General features: G+C 32.9%; 1 protein-coding gene across 2 annotated transcripts in view; it reads right to left on the bottom strand.

Moving 5' to 3' along the window:
* Positions 1-15,708, bottom strand: part of LOC126817745 (photoreceptor-specific nuclear receptor) — a 29,167-nt gene extending 13,459 nt beyond the window's left edge. For both annotated transcript variants that reach the window (XM_050544884.1, XM_050544885.1), the window contains exon 1: positions 15,548-15,708. In XM_050544884.1, coding sequence (XP_050400841.1) covers positions 15,548-15,590 — 43 coding nt within the window. In that variant the 5' untranslated portion in view covers positions 15,591-15,708. The remainder of the gene's footprint in view (positions 1-15,547) is intronic.
* Positions 15,709-19,895: the final 4,187 nt, after the last annotated feature.

Genomic DNA, 19,895 nt, shown 5'->3' with positions numbered 1-19,895 from the left:
ATGGTTATGGCCGAATTCATTTTCGAGAACTTCTTCACTGAAACAAATGCAAAACTTAAATTTGAATTTGATATCTTCTTCCAAATTTGAAATTACACTTTAATGCAAAATTTAGTCAAATTAACAAGATATTTAAACAACTGCATCTAATGAAGATAACAGACAGTACTTGATTAATTCGAAACAATAAAACTACTACTAAAGACTTGACAATCAAGAATTAATCGCAGTTGATTGATCTGGCACGTGGTCGTACTTGATTAATTATATCGACGAGAGTTTAGCGCACCTCAAAACGACCAAATCACACAAAGACAAAATGGAGCTCGCATTCCGTGACCTTTGCGAGGAAATTAAAAATTGATTGGTTTATGAAAACAATTATGATTTATTTATTAAGGTGAGGTTTTTACCTAATGTCTTAAGGTAAACGGCGATGTGATTTTCAATGATACTAAAAGGTGCGTTAGGATGGTTAGTATCTATCAGAACAAATGTTCATGTTTTAATCAAATTAATTATTAATCTCAACTAATCGGTGACGTTATGCCATTCTTTTAGATTGGAAAAAGATAACATAAAGAATGACTTCTGACCTTTTCAGATGATGAAATTAATTTCTCTCCTGAATAACTGATAATATTAAACAAGATAAATAGAATATCAAAGTTTTCTCTCATTTGAAAGGTTACCTGTTAAGAGGACTGAGTTCACAAAGACAAAAATATATTAGAAAACGTTGCATAAAAACTGAAAATTGTATTTTACTTGTTCATATGCTTCTGATTCTTTTCTACCATAAGTGTGGAGCTTTCACGGTTTTGTCCCAGTAAATAATTAATGCACTTCTAAAATGTCAGAAGACTTTGAATCAAAACTGTATTGTACCAAAGAGCGCGGAAGCCGAATATGGAAATACAGGTAATTCTGAAAAAAGATTAAATATCCCAGGCACCGCTGCTCTGGCAATAATCTTTCTTTTGGTGCAAAACAAAGTACGCAATTTAAGTCGCTCAATTAACTTTTGTTAGATATCAGAATCAATCAAATTTAAATTTAAACAAAAATAATTCTTTTGATTACTTTTTATTTTTAACTTATCATTTTGAGTTACCATAAATATTAATGATAATGTATTTGATATTTTTAATATCATATGTTATTGATATACCGTTATTATTATTTGTAAATCACCTTAAACATAGAAATTGTATTTACTTTCATCATTAATTTGCATATAACATCTTGGATAGGCATTTAGTAATTGAGCATATCCTCGTCTAAACGTCGCTTAGTTATACCTTATGTTAATTTGCAAATACAATAATAAATTATGTATGAATACATCACTATAGGTCGTCTAATCTACTTAAATATTATCAAACTGAATGAACTAGTTAATTTACATTAAGAAAAACAAGTGACAAAAATATAATCCTTTTTTGAGCGTTTGATCAGAATGTGAAATCTCTGTTGATTACTATTCTTACTACAAAATTCATAGTACCGAGCAACGCTGGGTCCAAGTATTACCACCTTTTTGGTTTGGTCAAAATTAAAGTTGTCATGTTGATTTGTTTTGCAAGTCGATAATCTGTCTTCGGTGAAAACGTTACGATTGTTGATAAGCCATGGTGTGTTGGGATGTAGCCGATGTGCTGTTCCACTGTCGACGGAGTAATAATCCAAAATGGCAACTTCCACTCAATCTTTTGAAGCAAAATATTAATCGTGGAACCTGCCCCTTTACTGATCAAAATGATGCGTATCAACCCAATTCAATACTTTAAAGGAAGTAGCATAAAGGAAGCGGGTTTAGCGCTTATACCTTTAATTAAAATAGCAAGGAATTCGAACGGATTTATTGTAAATGGTAAAACAAATTAGTACGCGCAAGCATAAAATGTGTGCAAAGTGTCAGCTTGTCTGCGATATCACCCTCGGTGGAAGCGGACGTTAAACACTAAGAACAACAACCCAATTTAAAAGCCCCTCGACAAATGGGAATCGGGATAAGAATGCGTGGTAGAACCGGTGTCTGGTCAACATTACCCCCCCCCCCCTCCCGGCCAATAAAACACTGTATGGCATACGTCCAATTGGTGCGGGCGAGTAAGATATTTAACCCCATTTCAGTTCCTTTCTTAGTCTAATGGTGTACATGCTATACACCAGTTTCTATCTGTATATCTTTGGTTTGTAATTTAGCAGGTGTAGATAGCTAAATAAAGAACACCCAGTAATCCCCTCCCTACTGTATTATGGTAGAGATAATCCCCTTGAATTAATTACAATATATCTATAGGATATTATTCACCACCATCTTCTTCATAATACATCCTTGTTTGACACTACAATAAATTTATCGTCTACAAAGAAATTGATTCGACCGCATCTCACCACCGCCTTGTCACCTCTCAGTTTTAATTTTACACCTTGGTGTTCTGTTGACTTAGACGGTTTGGTGGGTAGACAGATAAAGATGAGAACAAGATGAAATAGATGCAATTTTTTGACATCAAGGATGAAAGTTTTAATCCCAATTTCAAGATGATAAGATCTAATAAATAAATCTTTTCTTTGAATTGATAAGTATGAAAACAAAATTTACTTTTATTCTTTGATAGAATAAATGAAAAAGTGAAAATCTAACATTTCAAATGAAAATCAAGTTGAATACATAACAACGCTAAACTAATAATAAATGTACCATGTTTTAAGATTTAAAACTTTGTGTAATGATTTTAGAATTCTAACATCATCATTGCAAAAAATCGTAGGTTTTAATGAATCCACCGCCTTGATAGCCCTCCCCTCCATAGATGGACAATTATTGCGATGTTTGACAATAAGAGTGACCTAATATACCTTACGGTTTTTGCGAAGCCCCGTGTTCATTGGGCTGGTTAGTGCCGAAAGGAAAGACGTTAAAGTCAATTTCATTTGATTAAGAAGCTCAACACTTGAGATATTAAAACACATTCAGTGATTTATATTTAGATGTGTAAGTTATTTATATATGTTAAAACTTCTTCCATCGCATCTTTGCTGACGAAACATAATTAATATGCATTAACATAATATTTACTGTAGTCCTGAACATATGCAGCCTTTGTTCATGTCCTGCTGTCGAAAAAAACATTAATAAACTGCAATTAAAACCATTGCTTTGAAACCTTCACCTTTAAAGTTAAAATAAATCAAATTCTCCTATCTGTATCTAAAGAAAGTCAATAGACTCTACAAAGGCAATATTTCTAAAATCAAATTTTCAAACAAAAAAAGAAAAAAATAGAATTCTACTATACGCCTGCCACCAGAATCGTCTCGTTTTTCCAAAAAATGCCGACTCTGGTTGATATAAAGGCAACGATTATCTATTTCTTTCAAGATTTAATGTATGTATTGGGTATTATAAAGCGATGTTTATTCAATATTTGGGTATCCACGACTATAAAACATACAGTCAAAAAGATTAAAGGTAGAGATAAACGGGGTTTTACGTTTAGCTTATTTTGGAGCGCTTCGTCACGAAATTTAATAAAACATCAAAAGAGGGTTTTTATATTTGTAGAGCTGTCTGAAAGAGAAACTAGTTTAGGTTTGATGAGACTTTGGTTGTTGTGTGTTGGTGTTTGATGTATCGTGACAAGAATAAAACCATACATATATAGGATAGTAAGAAGTCATATAGGTACTTCTCTTCTTTCTTGTTTCAATGTTTTATACTAGTATATGTCACATGTGAGTATTGCACAGGTAGGGACAAAATAAATGGCTGGCCATGTCAACTCCCCAAGCCAGCGAGAAGTGACATCGGGTGTTCCAAACAAGATTAGTACTCTCATTATCGTATTTAAAACATAATTTTCAGCTGATTAGATTATTAATGAGACATAATTTGTTAGCCATATGAACTTCTTATATAATTATAAGACGTAGTATACGGTTGTTCTCGAATGGGTAAACACCCACTTTCCACATGCTCGTCTACCGTTACAATTCACGACATTTTTGGACTAGCTTCAGTAACCCGGGCTATTTTGTAAACGATTTCCCCGAACAATGCACATCAATATTGTCCCCATGCAAGCTGCTTATAGGGAGATTCAACAGAAAATAGAAACCATGACATACCCCAAAAAAAGATATTTAAGACATTATTTATCCTGTAAATAACAACTTTTATTCCAAAATTTCAGCGACTTTTGGGGTAAAATTAATGAAATTCGTAATATATAATTTCCTCGCGTACTTAATAACTAATGATTTAAAGTAGCATGGTGGTAATCAACCCGTATAGTTTAAATTTTGTCCAACCTTTATATTATGTCAATTTACATCTTACGATTTCACTTTGCCTTCTGGCCTTTATGTCATGCGCACTCCCATTGTTTAAGCTTCAACTTCGATTTCTCTAGAAATGCGCATGACAAAAATTAACCGGAAGGCGAAATACAATCACTTCGGTCCTTCTTGTCTTCGCGACTTCTACTTCCGGGTATAGATTCACAACCCTCTCACTTTCCGGGATGATGGGGTACTTATCGGCTTCTATACTTCAATCGATCGTGAACGCAACTTGACGAAGTCACTCGAAACCATGAGGTTGATCTAGACTTGACACGAACTTTTTAAATTAATATTCATATTTAACAATGAGTATGACATGAGCTTCTTGCCACTTTAATTTATAAAAAATCAAAGAAACCGGCAACAACAAAAACAATTAGAAGGGAGATAATCAGGAGTTCATTAATTCAATTATTTAACTGAGAATAATGACTTATTTCCTTTGATTTAAAATCGATATTCCATAATTGTAGAACAAATAAGGTTTTGATAGACATCGATCACGATAGAAGTTGACAAATCTTCAATTAAATAAGATAAAATTCCTAAACATTAATATGTCTGTAAACACGACATTCCTGATAAGACTGATAAAACCCAGATCTCATCTTTATGATGTGATGTCTGTCTACGGTTAACTAAAATACACGTTCAAGGAAGTCTGGGTAAGCCTAGTAGTTTATACGACAGATATTTTAAATATCAAAAATGAAATGAGGTTGAAGGTCCTATTTTTTCAGAACCGACTGGGCTAACGAAGACAGGCAGATGCCACACAGTGTGCTATGAGGGATATTTTGCCCGAACAGCTGCGCTACGGCCCACACTTATTTTAAATTCCAAATAGCAAGGTTTGTACACCAAAGTATACACGGGGCTTCGAGTTTTTCGTATCATCCGAAAGACTAGACGCAGTTCGTTGCCAGGCCCCCGTCCTGCAGCACTGACAAGGGGAATCCCGGGGAATTTAATCGGCCAAGACCGGGAGCGAACCCGAGACCTCTTGGTTAGCGAGCCAATGCCTTACATGCACACATTGGGTCAACGCGGCTCCTCGTATAATTTAAAAGATCTAAAAAACTCACTTAGCATACAGACGAGCAGTAAGACGCAATTTGTCAGTCATTCGAATTTCCAAACTAAATTATAACAAGTGGTTTTGAATGTTCTGTCCTATGCATGACACCTGCCACTATGCGTATATTGAAACTAACTAGATCGATAGTTTTGACTTCTGAAGCTCAAGATAACCTCACAACAATCGTCACAAGTGAAGTCACCTGTCAAGTTCTTTAAATACAAAAAATACGTTTTATTTACACAGGCTGAACGCTTACCACATACATGTATAGTGAAGCCTTCTTCAGTTTCAACATAGTCCCCTTTTGTTGCTTCATATATCTAAACGTTGCACTTTTCTTTTAATGTCATGAATTCTAATATACATCCATACTCGATCATGACTGTAAGCGACACGCCTTTTCTACGTCAACCACTTTCCAAATTACGAATTTAAAGAACAAACTTTCCAAGATATGAATTAAACATTTCAAGTTATGAATTTAATAGGGAATTGTCGAATTTGGTACTCTTGAGATATTTAGCTATGGATTTCGGACTCTACAAACATGTATATATCCTTAAAGATACATTATGGGAGATTAGATAAAGAGCTGGCAGTTATATTAGTTAAAAACTAGATAATGTAAAGGGAATTTGTTGAAAATTTCAGTCAAATTGATCCACCCTGAACCGAGAATTTAGCGATTGAAAAACTAAGATAAGTCATCCGCCAACCCCACTTATTTGTCGATTATGTCCCTTCTGCGCAGAAATTGAGACAAAACCCAACTTTTTAATAGAATACAAAATGTATTCTAGTTGGAAAAAATTACTCCGATTACCAGACGCTGGGTCATAATCACATTGACAAATCGCTCTGGAGAATGAACTTTGATCAGAATAAGAATAAAAGGAACCATGTTTCGACCTTCTGTTATTGTACACTGCCAGTTCCCAGTGCCAGCCTTTGTCTCCGTGACAGATATCATGTGGTTAACCGCACTTGTAATGTCTGGCAATATCCCTAATGTCCTTGTAGGATTATAAATATCTCTACTCCTCGTTGTCTGGTTATGAATTAAAATAGTATACTTTATTCGGTAGTGATATATTATTTGTTTGCAAGCAGGGATCTTATGAATACAGTAACTGTCTCTTAATAGTTTCCGTAGATGGAATAATAGTGAAGTGATTATGACTCTAAATATTGGGCATTTTAAGCTTCCATATTTTCTTGTAATTAAAGTTAATAAATCTTAAAATATTTTCTGTTTGAAGAATATTGACAACTCTAATATGAATAAACCACGTTAGTGATGATTATTGAATTCCATGTTTATGCATGATGATTTGAAAACAATGAATCAAGTCAAATCAAATCAAAAGTAAAAATCATTGATAACTTGACGACAAGTTAAACATTGGATGCGGGGTGAGGATTCAGTCCCCGTCTTAATCTGAAAGCAGTCATATTGAAAATAAGATTAGTTCAACAAGAGAGGGTCAACCGATTTGACATTTGAATCCAATTTGAGGAAGCAAGTGTATAAAATTACCAGCTGTCTAAGTTGAACCGTTTATAGCCGTAGTCGTAGAAGTAGGTGGCCGTATCTTGATTGATTTATTGTGTCGTTTGTCACAGTGGCTGGTTGTAAGAGAGTAATGAATAATGAGCTAACTTAACGGGATTAAATAGCTTCGATCTTTTCACATTAAAATCGTCAGTCAGCGAGATGGTGAGTGGTAATTAGGAAAGAATCTTGATTCTCCCGAAATATCTCGAGATGCCAGCTATTCTATCTCGTCCTCTCTTTTCTCATCCCAGCCAAATGAACGTGACGGTAACCTCCAGCTGCCGCACTCGCTTGATGACACTTCAAAACGTCATCAACTACCCCGACTGCCAAGTTTTGGCGGAAAGAAGAGCTTCAATTGCCATAAATTAAATATAAAAAGCCAGAAGCGACCAAAGTTGAGATTATGTCGCCGGTTAATGTAATAAAGGAAGGGAAACTAGATGATTCAATTAAGTCGGTGACGATCATTTAATTTGTCCGCTGGATGACGGCTATCACCAATAGATGAGAGACCTAATTGCTTTTCTGCAGGCCTCTATCTATCACTTAGTTCAATCTCTGTATAGATGGCTGACCATATCAATAGACCGGTATAGACTACTAGAACAAACATCATATCCCAGTAACCTGTAAACAGTTCTATATTAATATCGGCTGTATCAATTAAAGGCTGTTTCCATGGTTTATAGTTGAAACCATTCAGAATCTGAAACTAGTCTCAAAAGGTGTACTTAATTTATGACAATAATAATTATATTAATATAAAGCTTTAAATAATCTGAGCCGAGGAAAGTCCTTTCAAAACGATACTTTCAAACAGAAAATTTCCTTTGCAGAAATGATCCAAAAATACTTAGTAAAGATGTGATATGCGAAAGTGAAAGCTGAGTTTGCACAATCTAACATAGATTAAATTGGGGGATTGAATTTTCTTCGGCAATGTTATAAAGGATATCCAGAGGTATTTTTGTTGGAATGTACTGGGGGAAAGTAGGTGTGTCACGACGATGACTACTACCATTATCCTCTTTATAAACACAAATTACTAGATCTATTACCTGTAATATTTTATTATGGAAATTATCCAATGTCCTGTTTATTTTAAAAGCTTTCGAGTTATACATTACACAAATATGTCTATTATTCTTAATAGTAATTATTATTTGTTATATTATTGAATATCAAAAGCTTCATTCCCAAGGTTATCACAATTTCACACCGAAATCAGAAAGTCCATCAGCCACTTTCTCTTCCAATAACTTTGTTTTCATCTAGTGAATTCCGACTTTCAAATAAAACGCACCGAAAATTTAATTTGGTAAATCAGTTTCTAGTTATTCGTCGAGTGTTGAGAGATCTTTTGTGTGGCTTTTATTAGAAGTGATGTGGTTTTTATAAATCACAAATAAAATCCACATTCGTTTTTACTAATTAAATTTCATCGACAAAAAGTGCGCTTTGAGAGCTTTTTTCCTGTCTGATGTCTTTAATGCGAAAAAAAGTGAAATTATTCTTCATCATCGTGAGCCTTGATCGGTAAAACGTTATAAACGCTTACAACACGAAACGTTACTTGATAGTTCAGTAGAAAGTAGTTTCCTCCACCAACTCCCTATACGTGATAAGTATAGATTCTCGGTCCAGAGTTGCCATATTTGACCACACTGAAATGATTCCTTTATTCTTTCCTTCACTCCGGACATCTTCTCGGCCCGTGATTATTTGAGGTCAACAAAACGCCATTTTAAACAAAAATAGTTCCCAATGGGCGTCATATATCTATAAAATTAAAATGCAGGTATGTTGGCGCAAGATACATCGGGCAAATCACCGGGGTGGTTGGCAACCCTATAATTCACCGTTATGTTGTATAATGTTTTAATCATTTCAATCCACTATTATATAGCACTATATTTAACTGTAAATATTATTTTTCTGCGTATCAATTGTTTTAATCATCTATTATTATATAGAACCATATCTAAAGGGGCTAAACCTCTAACGCAATATTTTGCACAATATTCAAAATTAAAAATACGAATTAAAATTCAATATTGGTCCATTTTAATCAATATTGATGTAATCTTGTCGTGAAAATATGAGATCCTAATATTCAGTATTCAAGACACGGTGAACATTTCATAATCAGTACACGAGTCGTGTATTCTATGGTATTGAACAAAGAAAAACGTATCCTACAAGACAATGCACAAACGACAAAATAATAATAAAAAACGTGTAGATTGGACCAAGCAGGAGAAAACAACTGCCCGTCAATTTGGACCGTTCAACTGATTAAAAATTACAATAACCTTTTTTTTTAAAAAAAAATTGATTATAGATCACTTTACATACATTCATATTACATTAATATTTGCTTTTAGACCCATATTCGTTTATTTTAAGTTTCCCAGGAATAGAGCCATACGCCATTTAACTGTAAATATTATTTTTCTGGTTATCAATTGTTTTAATCATTTCAACCCATTATTATATAGCCCAGTATCTAACTGTAAATATTATTTTCCTGGATCTCATCATGAAAAAATAATTATAAGTATAAAACAATCACCTATATACATTTAGAAAAGAACGTGATTACATCAAAATTTACTCCTATTTTTCTTATTCATTTGTAAATTCTGTTCCCTGTTTCCATGATTTTCATTCATTAATAGTATTTGTAATGAGGCCATTTTAAATCACAGGGTTAAAGTAAATATACACGTAGAAATGCGCCAATAAAATTAGATAGAGCATGAATGAAACTACTCAGGATGAATTCGCTGGTGTGAATTGGATTCTGAATGAAAAGTTCGTTTTAAAGATGCATTATGTAAGATTTAGATAAATAATGGAAAATAAATATATTGAAAATTCCTTTCAAAATTACTTTTTCTGGACGAAGTTGTGCGTGTTTGAAGTTTTGGCCAGATGTAACGTAAATTGTTTATTATCGTACTAACGGTACTTGACAGTCGAGACTAAGTCTCGATTATCCACTATATCATTAACTTTTTAAGTTTTATTCCATTTAACTCACGATCAATCGTTGATCTAGAGGGTTGATTATAGGCTTTTCGTATGAATAAAAGTCTAACCAATAGTGTATCTAAAATTTAATTTAGGTTTTGCATAGTGCATCTTTAGATAACACCCAATTATAATGGCTAAATATTTAACCTACCAAAGTTGAAATTGAAAAGTATATTTACTTTTCTTTCCTTTCAATTTTCTCTGTTGTTGAACATCCGATCGGTAACATTTATTGGATGAGAGGTCGGGTAAGGTCAATTGAACATCAACTTCATTGATCGAATTAAAGTGTTTCAAGAGGATTCATTGAAAATCTCTAAACCAGTTGTACGACTCGTAAATTGAAAGTTAAAACGACTTTATCTGGATTTGATATTTTGCATACCATCTAATTTGAAAATTCCCGAAGCAATTACACAAAGCCACTTTAATATATAATATAGTTTTATCCCGTATAATTTTAATACCAATTAAAACTTTTTATAAGATATGAGATGTTCTAACATAAATCACCACATTAGCATTCATTAAGTTTAGATACTGAAACGTTTAAATATTAATAATATGTTTTGTAGTAACTTTTGGGGAGAAAAAAAACTGAGATGATCTTGTTTATAAGTAGATAGGGTAGAATACTAGAAGTGAAGTATCTCGCCTATCACATTAACATTCATGACTGTCCTCTTTGATCTACAGACGTCTCAATAGAGACTTGATTCCCACTCTAACATCAAACGTGCCAGTCTTTGTCAATGCGGCCATGTTTGTGTAATTTTAATAAAAAGAAGCTAAGCCAAGATAAATGAATGTAATAACTTGTATCCCATTCTAGGGTGAAAAGGCAGAGAGAAGGTAGATAGTTTAGAACATGTAAACATACATCAAGTCGAGCATGGTACAATTGAAACCAAGCCCAACCCCGTATTCAATTACATTAAAAGCGAACAAGGAATCCTGCTCGCGCGACAATACGATCAAGGGAGATTACTCTGTCCTATCACTCTTGGTGTCTCGCGATAATCACTTAATCCTCACATGCCTGAAAGATGAATGCGGGCGCTTTTCACCTAGTATTTAATTCATCTGATGTAAACTCCACTAAGACTGGAAACTATGCGATGTGTGATTCATTATTCCAGTTAGGTTAATCCTTTACGACAATTAAAAGGTTGAAGCGTCTGGTTGTGTGACGACCACGCACAAAGTGGTGACGTCCCCTTGTTCTAGGGTTTTAATTGATTTACAGGGAACATTGAGTGCGAATCTACAGCCAACCCAGTGAATAAGTGCGATGCATTTAAGAGAGTTTTTAAGCTTATATTTATATGCTTTCGTTTCTAGAAAAAAATAATCTCTTATAATTAAACTAAGAAAGAAAAAGGTTCTCGGATCAGTTGGAAATGGCTCTTGACGTAATTACAATAAGATATAGTTAACCGAGTCCGCGTCGTTGACGACGACGGCGACAATCAAAATGACAATGTTTATTATAGATTTAAGAAACAATGGCCATGTAAAAAGATAGATACAGTGGTACAAATAGTTGCAATTAATTTGAAAATTAAGTGGTAAATAATTCGCTACTGTACAAGACCTCACAAATTGATGGGCGTAATTGTTCTTCATTGATATGGCTAAATACCACAAAACCGATCTTAACCAACCTAGGATAAAGCGTTTTTGGTGTGTTTTTATTAACTAAAGGAGATACATAAACAATAAGGACCGGGTCATGGTAAAATGGATTCCTCTTAATTATATCAACATCTGAGCACAGGAAAAGCAAATTAAACTAACAATTATTAATAAAGGGATTATGTATACTTGTACTTGAATTTTAACTGTAATAAATATAAAAAGTTTCTTTGAATGGTGTACTAACTGTAACGAATGTTCTTAATTAAAATTTTAAGACCAATAAAGGGGTTATTTTGGTCTCTTTTAACCTGTAAGATGTCCGACAAACATTTCTATTTAAATTTTCAAACACAGCAACGACAAAAGACACATATAGACACATAAAATATAGAGTGCACAATCTTTGGTAAATGTGTCATTACTTAAAATATAACTGGAGATCATAATTAAAATTTCAAACACAAAAATTACGTATGAAAATAATTATCATACTGTATATAGGTAAAGAAAATATTGATTCATACACAATCTTCGGTAAATATGTCATTACTTAAAATAACACTGGAGATCATTGAATATTGTTTCCGTTATACTAATATAATAAAGATTCAATTAGATTGTTTAAGCGACTATAAAGTTGTGCACCTGAATGTACTATATCCACCGGATATTTGAATCATTACTGTTAGTTAATCAAAGAGCACTCAAACTAAGTCAATGGAAATAGACCTATATATTTTATTTTCTCGGATTCTATAATCGTGCACAGCTATATTTTATACGTTATTTAAATGGCATTTGGGAATCGTCGAGCATAAATTCAATAAAAATAAATATATGGAATACCAAGGTCAGTTAATTTGGGTGTCGGTCGGGAGCTCATCGGCACCGATTGTAAAAAACGATTGACATTAATTTTTTCAAAATAAATAAAATTCATCTATGGATAACCTGAAAGATATAATGGCCTACTCCGGAGAGAAAAATAATCTGTGCGAGGGGTGCGGGACAAGGTAACCAAGTGAGATTCATTTCATGTATATTCTGCGCCGCGATTTGAGACCAAGGAAACCAGTTGGTCCTAGAGCTCAGAGCTACCCAGTCCATCCCTGATTACAGCGCCGCGATTTGAGACCAGAGCTACCCAGTCCATCCCTGATTACAGCGCCGCGATTTGAGACCAGAGCTATCCCTGATTACAGCGCAGTTTCAACTAGGCTTCTTTGAAGACTAGTTGAAATGTCGCTGTTACAAAAGCTATAAGTAATTGTTATTCCATATAGTTATTTAGATGGTTATACTAATGAGATGTTAAACGGGTAAATATAATACATATATATATTATGTTATAAAACGTGCAGTTTGGTCAAAATCATGCTCCTTTCTTCGAAACATGTATTTCAAAGCATTTTAGAATATCTCCTCAAGATCTACCTGAATGAACTTTGCTGTAGATAGAAAGTAATAGAGATATCATTTGATACAAAAATATTATGACACCACAGTACATCGTGCTGGTTACAGTGATTGTTCTACCTCGCTCCTCCGGGGATGGGAACATCTAGTTGTCTAACGCGTGCGTTTTAGATCACAAGGTCTGTCATTGAGTCAAGTGGCGTTGTTTCGATCCTGAGCTAGTATGTGACAAGTTGTAAGGTCGCCTGCCTAACCTCATTGGTTTTCTCTCGGTCACTCGGTTTCCACTCACTGCTAATTCAAAAACCCTTGTACCCACAAGCGAATAAATGATATAGCAATTGGTACCATATGTTGGTCCCGAAATGACATAGTTTGTTTCAAGTGGACGTTAAACCTTATTTCTCTCTATTTCTATCGCTACCCCTCCCCCCTCCCCAAGCCCAAATAAATCCACCAACCCTCTCTCTTAACCCTTTTTGTTTGATAAAAGATTACCCCATTCCCGTAATTTAGCCTACTGTTGAGAGGGTACACAATGGAAAATATCTAGTTGAATCTATGGTTCGTGTCAACACTATAATCAGGTGCATTGTTTTAAGCACATATATGTAATCATATAATGACTTGATATCATTATCAATCGCGTACGGTGAACTAAAATTACATGGCGGAATAAATGTGAATCAGAAATTGCTCAAAGTGCGAATCGACTCATCCATGTTTGCTTTATGGCATTAATGCGACTTCTGGTTAATTGCAATGCTTACAAGTATAATCTATGATTATGATTTAATCTAGTCTTTTATTGACGAACAGGGCATTTCTAGAAAATGATATATCACAAATCGTTTTTGCTTTTTCAGACACTGCCCCGGAACTACATTTTGAAATGTAAGTCCAATTAAACCATCGCTCTGTTTAGTAATACGTAATGACATGTGTAGTCCAAGAGATAGTCTGTGCTTACCCTATCTACAAAAATATGATACACCGTCTTGTTTATATGCGATGTCCGTGTTAATCATCATTTTGTGTATTTGAACAATTATAAGAAACAAGATTTTAACGTTTTATGAGTTCTAAATTAGTACTGATTACAGATGCTTTTAGCACTAATCTTTCAATATTTAGTCTGGGAGCTGTAACATTATTTTTATCTCTAATTTTACTGAAGTTTTAATTGCTTATTCAAATATGCAATTCAGTATATAGAATAAATATCTTCGTTTCGATATGTTCGGATGCCGGTCACAGGTAGAATTTACGACACACAATGAAATCATGTGCTAAGCACCTGCTTCAATTTACCTGTTTTTCTGCAATATTATATATACTGTGAAATATACTATAATCAACATAATATATTAAATAAACCAGGTATTTTTTGATACTCTGAAGTTATACTACTTTAGTCAAACGCATAAAAATAATTATTTGGCCAATCTGTATTGTTGTCTTTCTGATAGTATACAAATATAGTAGTTTATAGAAACAACATAATTAGGATTTATATCATAATAAATGAATGAATGAAATTGGGTTTAAATTCCTACTTTAGCATATAATATCAAAATAATGAAAAACAAATAAATTCTAAGTGAAAAAACTGTCAAAATATAAATGAAAAACTCTTACTTCTGTAAAATAACACAATTTACCAGATTGTTTTTGACTGATTATTATGTTTCCTTTCCCTTTTCTTAATTGGGATCTTTTCTCTTTTTGAAAAATTAAATAATGAAAACTACTGGTCATATTATTGTTATTTCACTGCTGATAAACAGTTGAATTGCTAGACTATTAACAGTCGAGAATATTATATTGTGAGATCAGGGATTAAAACATTTTAGATAATGTATATAATGAAACCTTTAGTTAAAGTGGCTCCATTTGCAAACGATGAACTGATTAATGCGCAGATAATTAACATTTGGCTTTAATGATAATGATTACATTGATCAATTAATATTTACTTTATCGTCATGCACATTATTAAATATCTCAATTTTTTTAATAATGATAAATTTCATAAATGTCTTTGTCAATATTACATCGGTATCCATTCCAGTTTATATAATGTGCATATAATTTGAAGTGGGTATCGTTGAATTTATAGTGTCCATGCAATATACATTCTAAACAAATTAACTATACTGAGACAACTACAATCAGTTGTAAAGACTGTTGTAAGCCACTGTCGTCTATAGGGTTATATATTTGACTACCGTTATTCAGTTAATCAATTTGCTAATTATTAATTAACTGAAACTATATAAACAAATCGGTATTAATATAAAACACAACAAATCGGTACTGTATAAACAAAATGAAAGGCAATAGCAAAGACATTATGCATTGTATTACTGGCATGCTTAAATGATACAAATAAATGTTTAAAAAAAACAGAATTAAACTATAAGAAATCTTCGAACAGCATAACATTTAAAAATAAACAAACATACCTGTCTGAAATGGACGCTCCATAGAATGTTCGGACAAATCCATATTCGTTCACTTGACCTTTTTCTTCCGTGTTTCTGTTCACACTTAGCAGCATAAAATCATAGAATTAAAATTGCTGATGTTTATAACAAGCTCGCGACGTTTATACCACGTGCTTGACTTCTTCCACTAATCTCGCGCTGGCTGATCGCACATCAAAATAAAGGTGGGAATTAATCTCTGGATGTTAGAGACTATAGTATAAAGACATCATCAATAGAGCGCAACCATTGTTTAACGCGAGGGGGGATGATTCCAAGTTGAAAGATAAAGTGACAAAAAAACATTATTAGATTTCTCTTGTATTTTACCCTGCACTTCAAAGATTGTAATAATGTTAGTTTATAAGAGAAATCATATGTTTACACTTTATAAATATTTAATTGTCCGGTTTCCTTTAAACCTTTACAAGAGCGTGGTGAGCCGTGTGGCATGAATATATGTGTATATTTATTTTAGATGAATATGTAAATAGCTCGGGAAAAGACTAATCTAAAAGTTAAACTTGTGATATTCTCGCTCCGTTTACATTTCTCCTGAATATATAACACAAACTAAACAGTATTATTATTATTCTTCCTTTACTTTTTAACATTTGAAACTTTTCATTCAATAATTTTTGTTTGAACTTTTGAATTACTAGTTTTTGATATTTCATTTATAAAAGAAAGTTAGGCTTTTAGATGATTTAATTCCCTCATCAGCCTTTTTCCTTATTATAAATGATGTCAATATCCCTACTCTCTAAGGAAAGATTATTTGGATTAAATCGTTTTCATTTTCGCACCATGGAGGCAATTTCAAGACACTCAGTATTGTTTAACGCCCGCTTCGACCCATTGCGACGTCAGTTACACATTTTCTACTTATTTAGAAATATTAGAAAAGGGTTGCAATAATTGGTCCGGATCACTTAAACCACTCTTGACCAAGACTAGCCCAAAACTATTTTGTTTCAATATGGTAAAGATTTTAACTGAAAGTTTATAAACGAGAAATACTAATTCTGCCATGTCATTCGGTTTATGTACAGCCCCTGCCCCCTGCCCTCGCCCACATACCTTGCCCTTTCAACTATAATAGTTGAGAGATGTAAATTATAAAATACTTAAAATGATTATAATACAATGTGTACACTTTAAATTGATTCAATCAGTCACAATACGACGGTAGATATGTATATCAGAATCCATATTGTTATATTTTCCCCTTATTAATCAGCAGTATTTCTAGTTTTAAGCGGGTGCTTGTTTCAGATTCTTTTAGTAATGTTATTGTTTTAAAAAATAAAATGCTGGCGTTGATTTGTCATAATTTCAAATTATAGTATACGCTTAAGTTTTAATGCATAATTTTCTCTCTTTTATTGTTTGGAGGTGGTGTGGTGATGTGGGGTGGGATACGGGTAGGGAGGGGATGGGGTGGGATACGGGTAGGGAGGTGGGAGCAAAATTGTATCCAAATGAGTTTAGGTTATTTAGTCACATCTCGTAAGCCCTTCTACGCGAAATTTGCTCAATAGAAACTAAGGGTTTACTCATATTTAAAAGTATCTAAGTAAGTCCTTACTTAAGCCTTAAAAAGTTTGGCGATCTCGGATGCCAGGCTTTTGTTATTTGAGATATACATTGAGTAGCAAAATAGGAAAATGTTATTACATCATAAGCTACAAACTTTATTATTTTCGCCACCGTAATATTGAACTTATGTTTAAAAGTCTCTGTGGTTAATACGACCAAACCAACGAAGACAATAGAACAGTGACAAAAATCAAAATTTATTCAAGTTTAGCTTGTCATATATAAATAGATAAGTAAATGTCATATACTTATGATTGGTCTATTTATAATTGAAATGAAACATTGATAAGACAGGTGTCCGGAATACACAAACGTAAATAAAAAAGTACATAATAATAATAACAAATCATTGAAAATATAATAATATAACTAAATTTTACTTATATAGATATATAAATAATATGACAATATTGTAATATACAAAATAGCCGTTAATACATTAGAAATCAATATGCATCACTCATCATCCCCTAGTTTCAATATAGACTCTTCTGATATTTAGTGGGCGCGTGTTGTTATTCATCTATGTTATACTAACGTGATTGGTTGCTTTTTGAATGATAGGTTATATTTTCACCAAAGAGGGGCGTTATACAACAGCCACGCGCTAACGTTTTCTTATGACAAATGCAATTTCGATAATAAAAAGGGGAGACGGAAAAGATAACACCTTTAGGTGAATATTCAACAATAGAAAATAACTAATTAATCAGATTTGTATTATCCATTGGATTAGTATTCATGGTGTTTTATGTAGTATTAATCCTATCGGCGATTTTCAAACGCACAAACAAATTGGCCTTAAAAGAAAACAAGAAAAAATAATAAAATAGAAGTAAATATTGTTTAAATCCAAATCCGTACAATCCTACATAAAATGATGTGTTAAAGGGACAATAACATTCTTGCTGGCTTGACAGCTCAAGAAAATAAAAAAATAGCCTTATTCTAAGTACTAGATGTGTTAGTGTCCTACCTGTTGTGTAAATTATCCATTAAATACTATTTTACTTGTCCAGGGGGTTCAAAAATATTTTTAAATCCAAGTAACATTTGAAAAGCTTTACGTCAGGCTTTTCAAATCATTTAGTTGAATTTTTCCAATTTTTTAAATTAGGTGTGTTAAGATGAAATTTGTATCATCAATTAATTGGAATATTGTATAATAGTACAATTTGTTGACCAGAATAAAGATTGGGACATATTATTCAGTTTCAACAAGAGTGGTATTGAGCCTTTAATTAACCGCTAATACAATGTTTATATAAATGGTAAACTATACAAATCACAGTTTTTAAAGTTTTATAAGTATATTTAACAAATTTTTTTCATAAATAACTTTGAAATTTACATTTCTGTTATTAATATTTTTGACGTTTATTTATTTCAGTTTAATTTTAAAATATCCTATATATTTCAAACATAATGAATTAAAAGGTTTATAAATTCAAATGCATGGTTGCCTTGTTTTAAGTTTTTTTTACATGTTAAGAGCAATGCATTAAAGAAATGAGAACTCAAGAAGTTCCATACCATGTCATGTGTTGATTACCCTTTTCGTGTACTAGTTTTATTTATTGATGTACGTATGCTTATTCCTTTATTTATTTATTGTTATTATTTGTTTGTTTATCTTATGTTTAGATGGGTGGTACGGGTGGGGTTTGTTTCTTACGCTCCGATTCGTTAAGTTTTTGTTTGTCTCACCGAGAAATTTCTTCTTTTTTTTTGGTTTGTTTTGTTTTGTTGGATTTTGTTTTTGTTTTTGTTTTGTTTTGTTGGATTTTGTTTTTGTTTTGTTTTGTTTTGTTTTATTTTGTTTCGTTTTTTAATTGGCTTCCACCATGTTCTATCATTATTTTTTTTTACAGTTTAAAGCGTGTGCTTGCTCGTTTTAGATTCGAACACCCCCACAAAGACTACTCCACATTACGCAGGTCATTGACCATTAACTAGTCCACAAACAATAAATTGTTAACTTGTTTTTCGCGAGATTTTTTCTGATTATTTTATTTTAGGTCTAGATTATATTATACAATAATGTTATAGAAAAAGAAATCCGATAACCCGATTTCTATCTTCGCTTTTAAGCCTTTATTTCATTTGGTACATTTAAAGTGATTTCTTCTCTAAATTAATTTTCGATTTTTAATCAAGAAATGGGATTCCCTTTTTTTCATCTTGTTCAGATTGAAATAGACAGATATTCTGAAACGAAGAGTAAAAATTGATTTTGGGGTCCTTATCTAATTATAACTCGCGCGTGAATAAAGCAAATAATCCCTCATTTATTGGCATTAAGCCCCATTTTACATGCATTATTTAATCAAACGGCTCAACGCAAATTATAGATCGTTAAAGAAAGGGACCGCTATACGTTCTGTATTCGCTAGAAGCTAACAAAACGAAACGAAAGAACCAAATTAATCTGACAATGACAAAAACTGTATGATCGTCGTCAAAGTCCCGAAGGCGCGAGACTTTGTCAATTAATAGGATAGCACGTGCCACGAGCTAGCGGTTGATTGTCGGTAAAAGCTTGTGACAAGTGCGGGAAATGAACAACTCTAAAATCAAATTGTATTCGGATGTGGGGTGGGCGATAGATCGTGTGTTTTTGTCGGCGTAGGTTAATTTCTCCACTTTTGAACAAATAAGCATCCCCGTCGCCTATCATCCACAAATACACGGATAAACAATAACATGTATATAAATAAAAAAAGAGGTA

This window comes from Patella vulgata, chromosome 4, assembly GCF_932274485.2.
Source record: "Patella vulgata chromosome 4, xgPatVulg1.2, whole genome shotgun sequence".
In the NCBI taxonomy this organism is placed as follows: domain Eukaryota; kingdom Metazoa; phylum Mollusca; class Gastropoda; family Patellidae; genus Patella; species Patella vulgata.
Note: the sequence above shows the minus strand (reverse complement) of the source record. Positions and strands in the feature narration are given on the sequence as shown.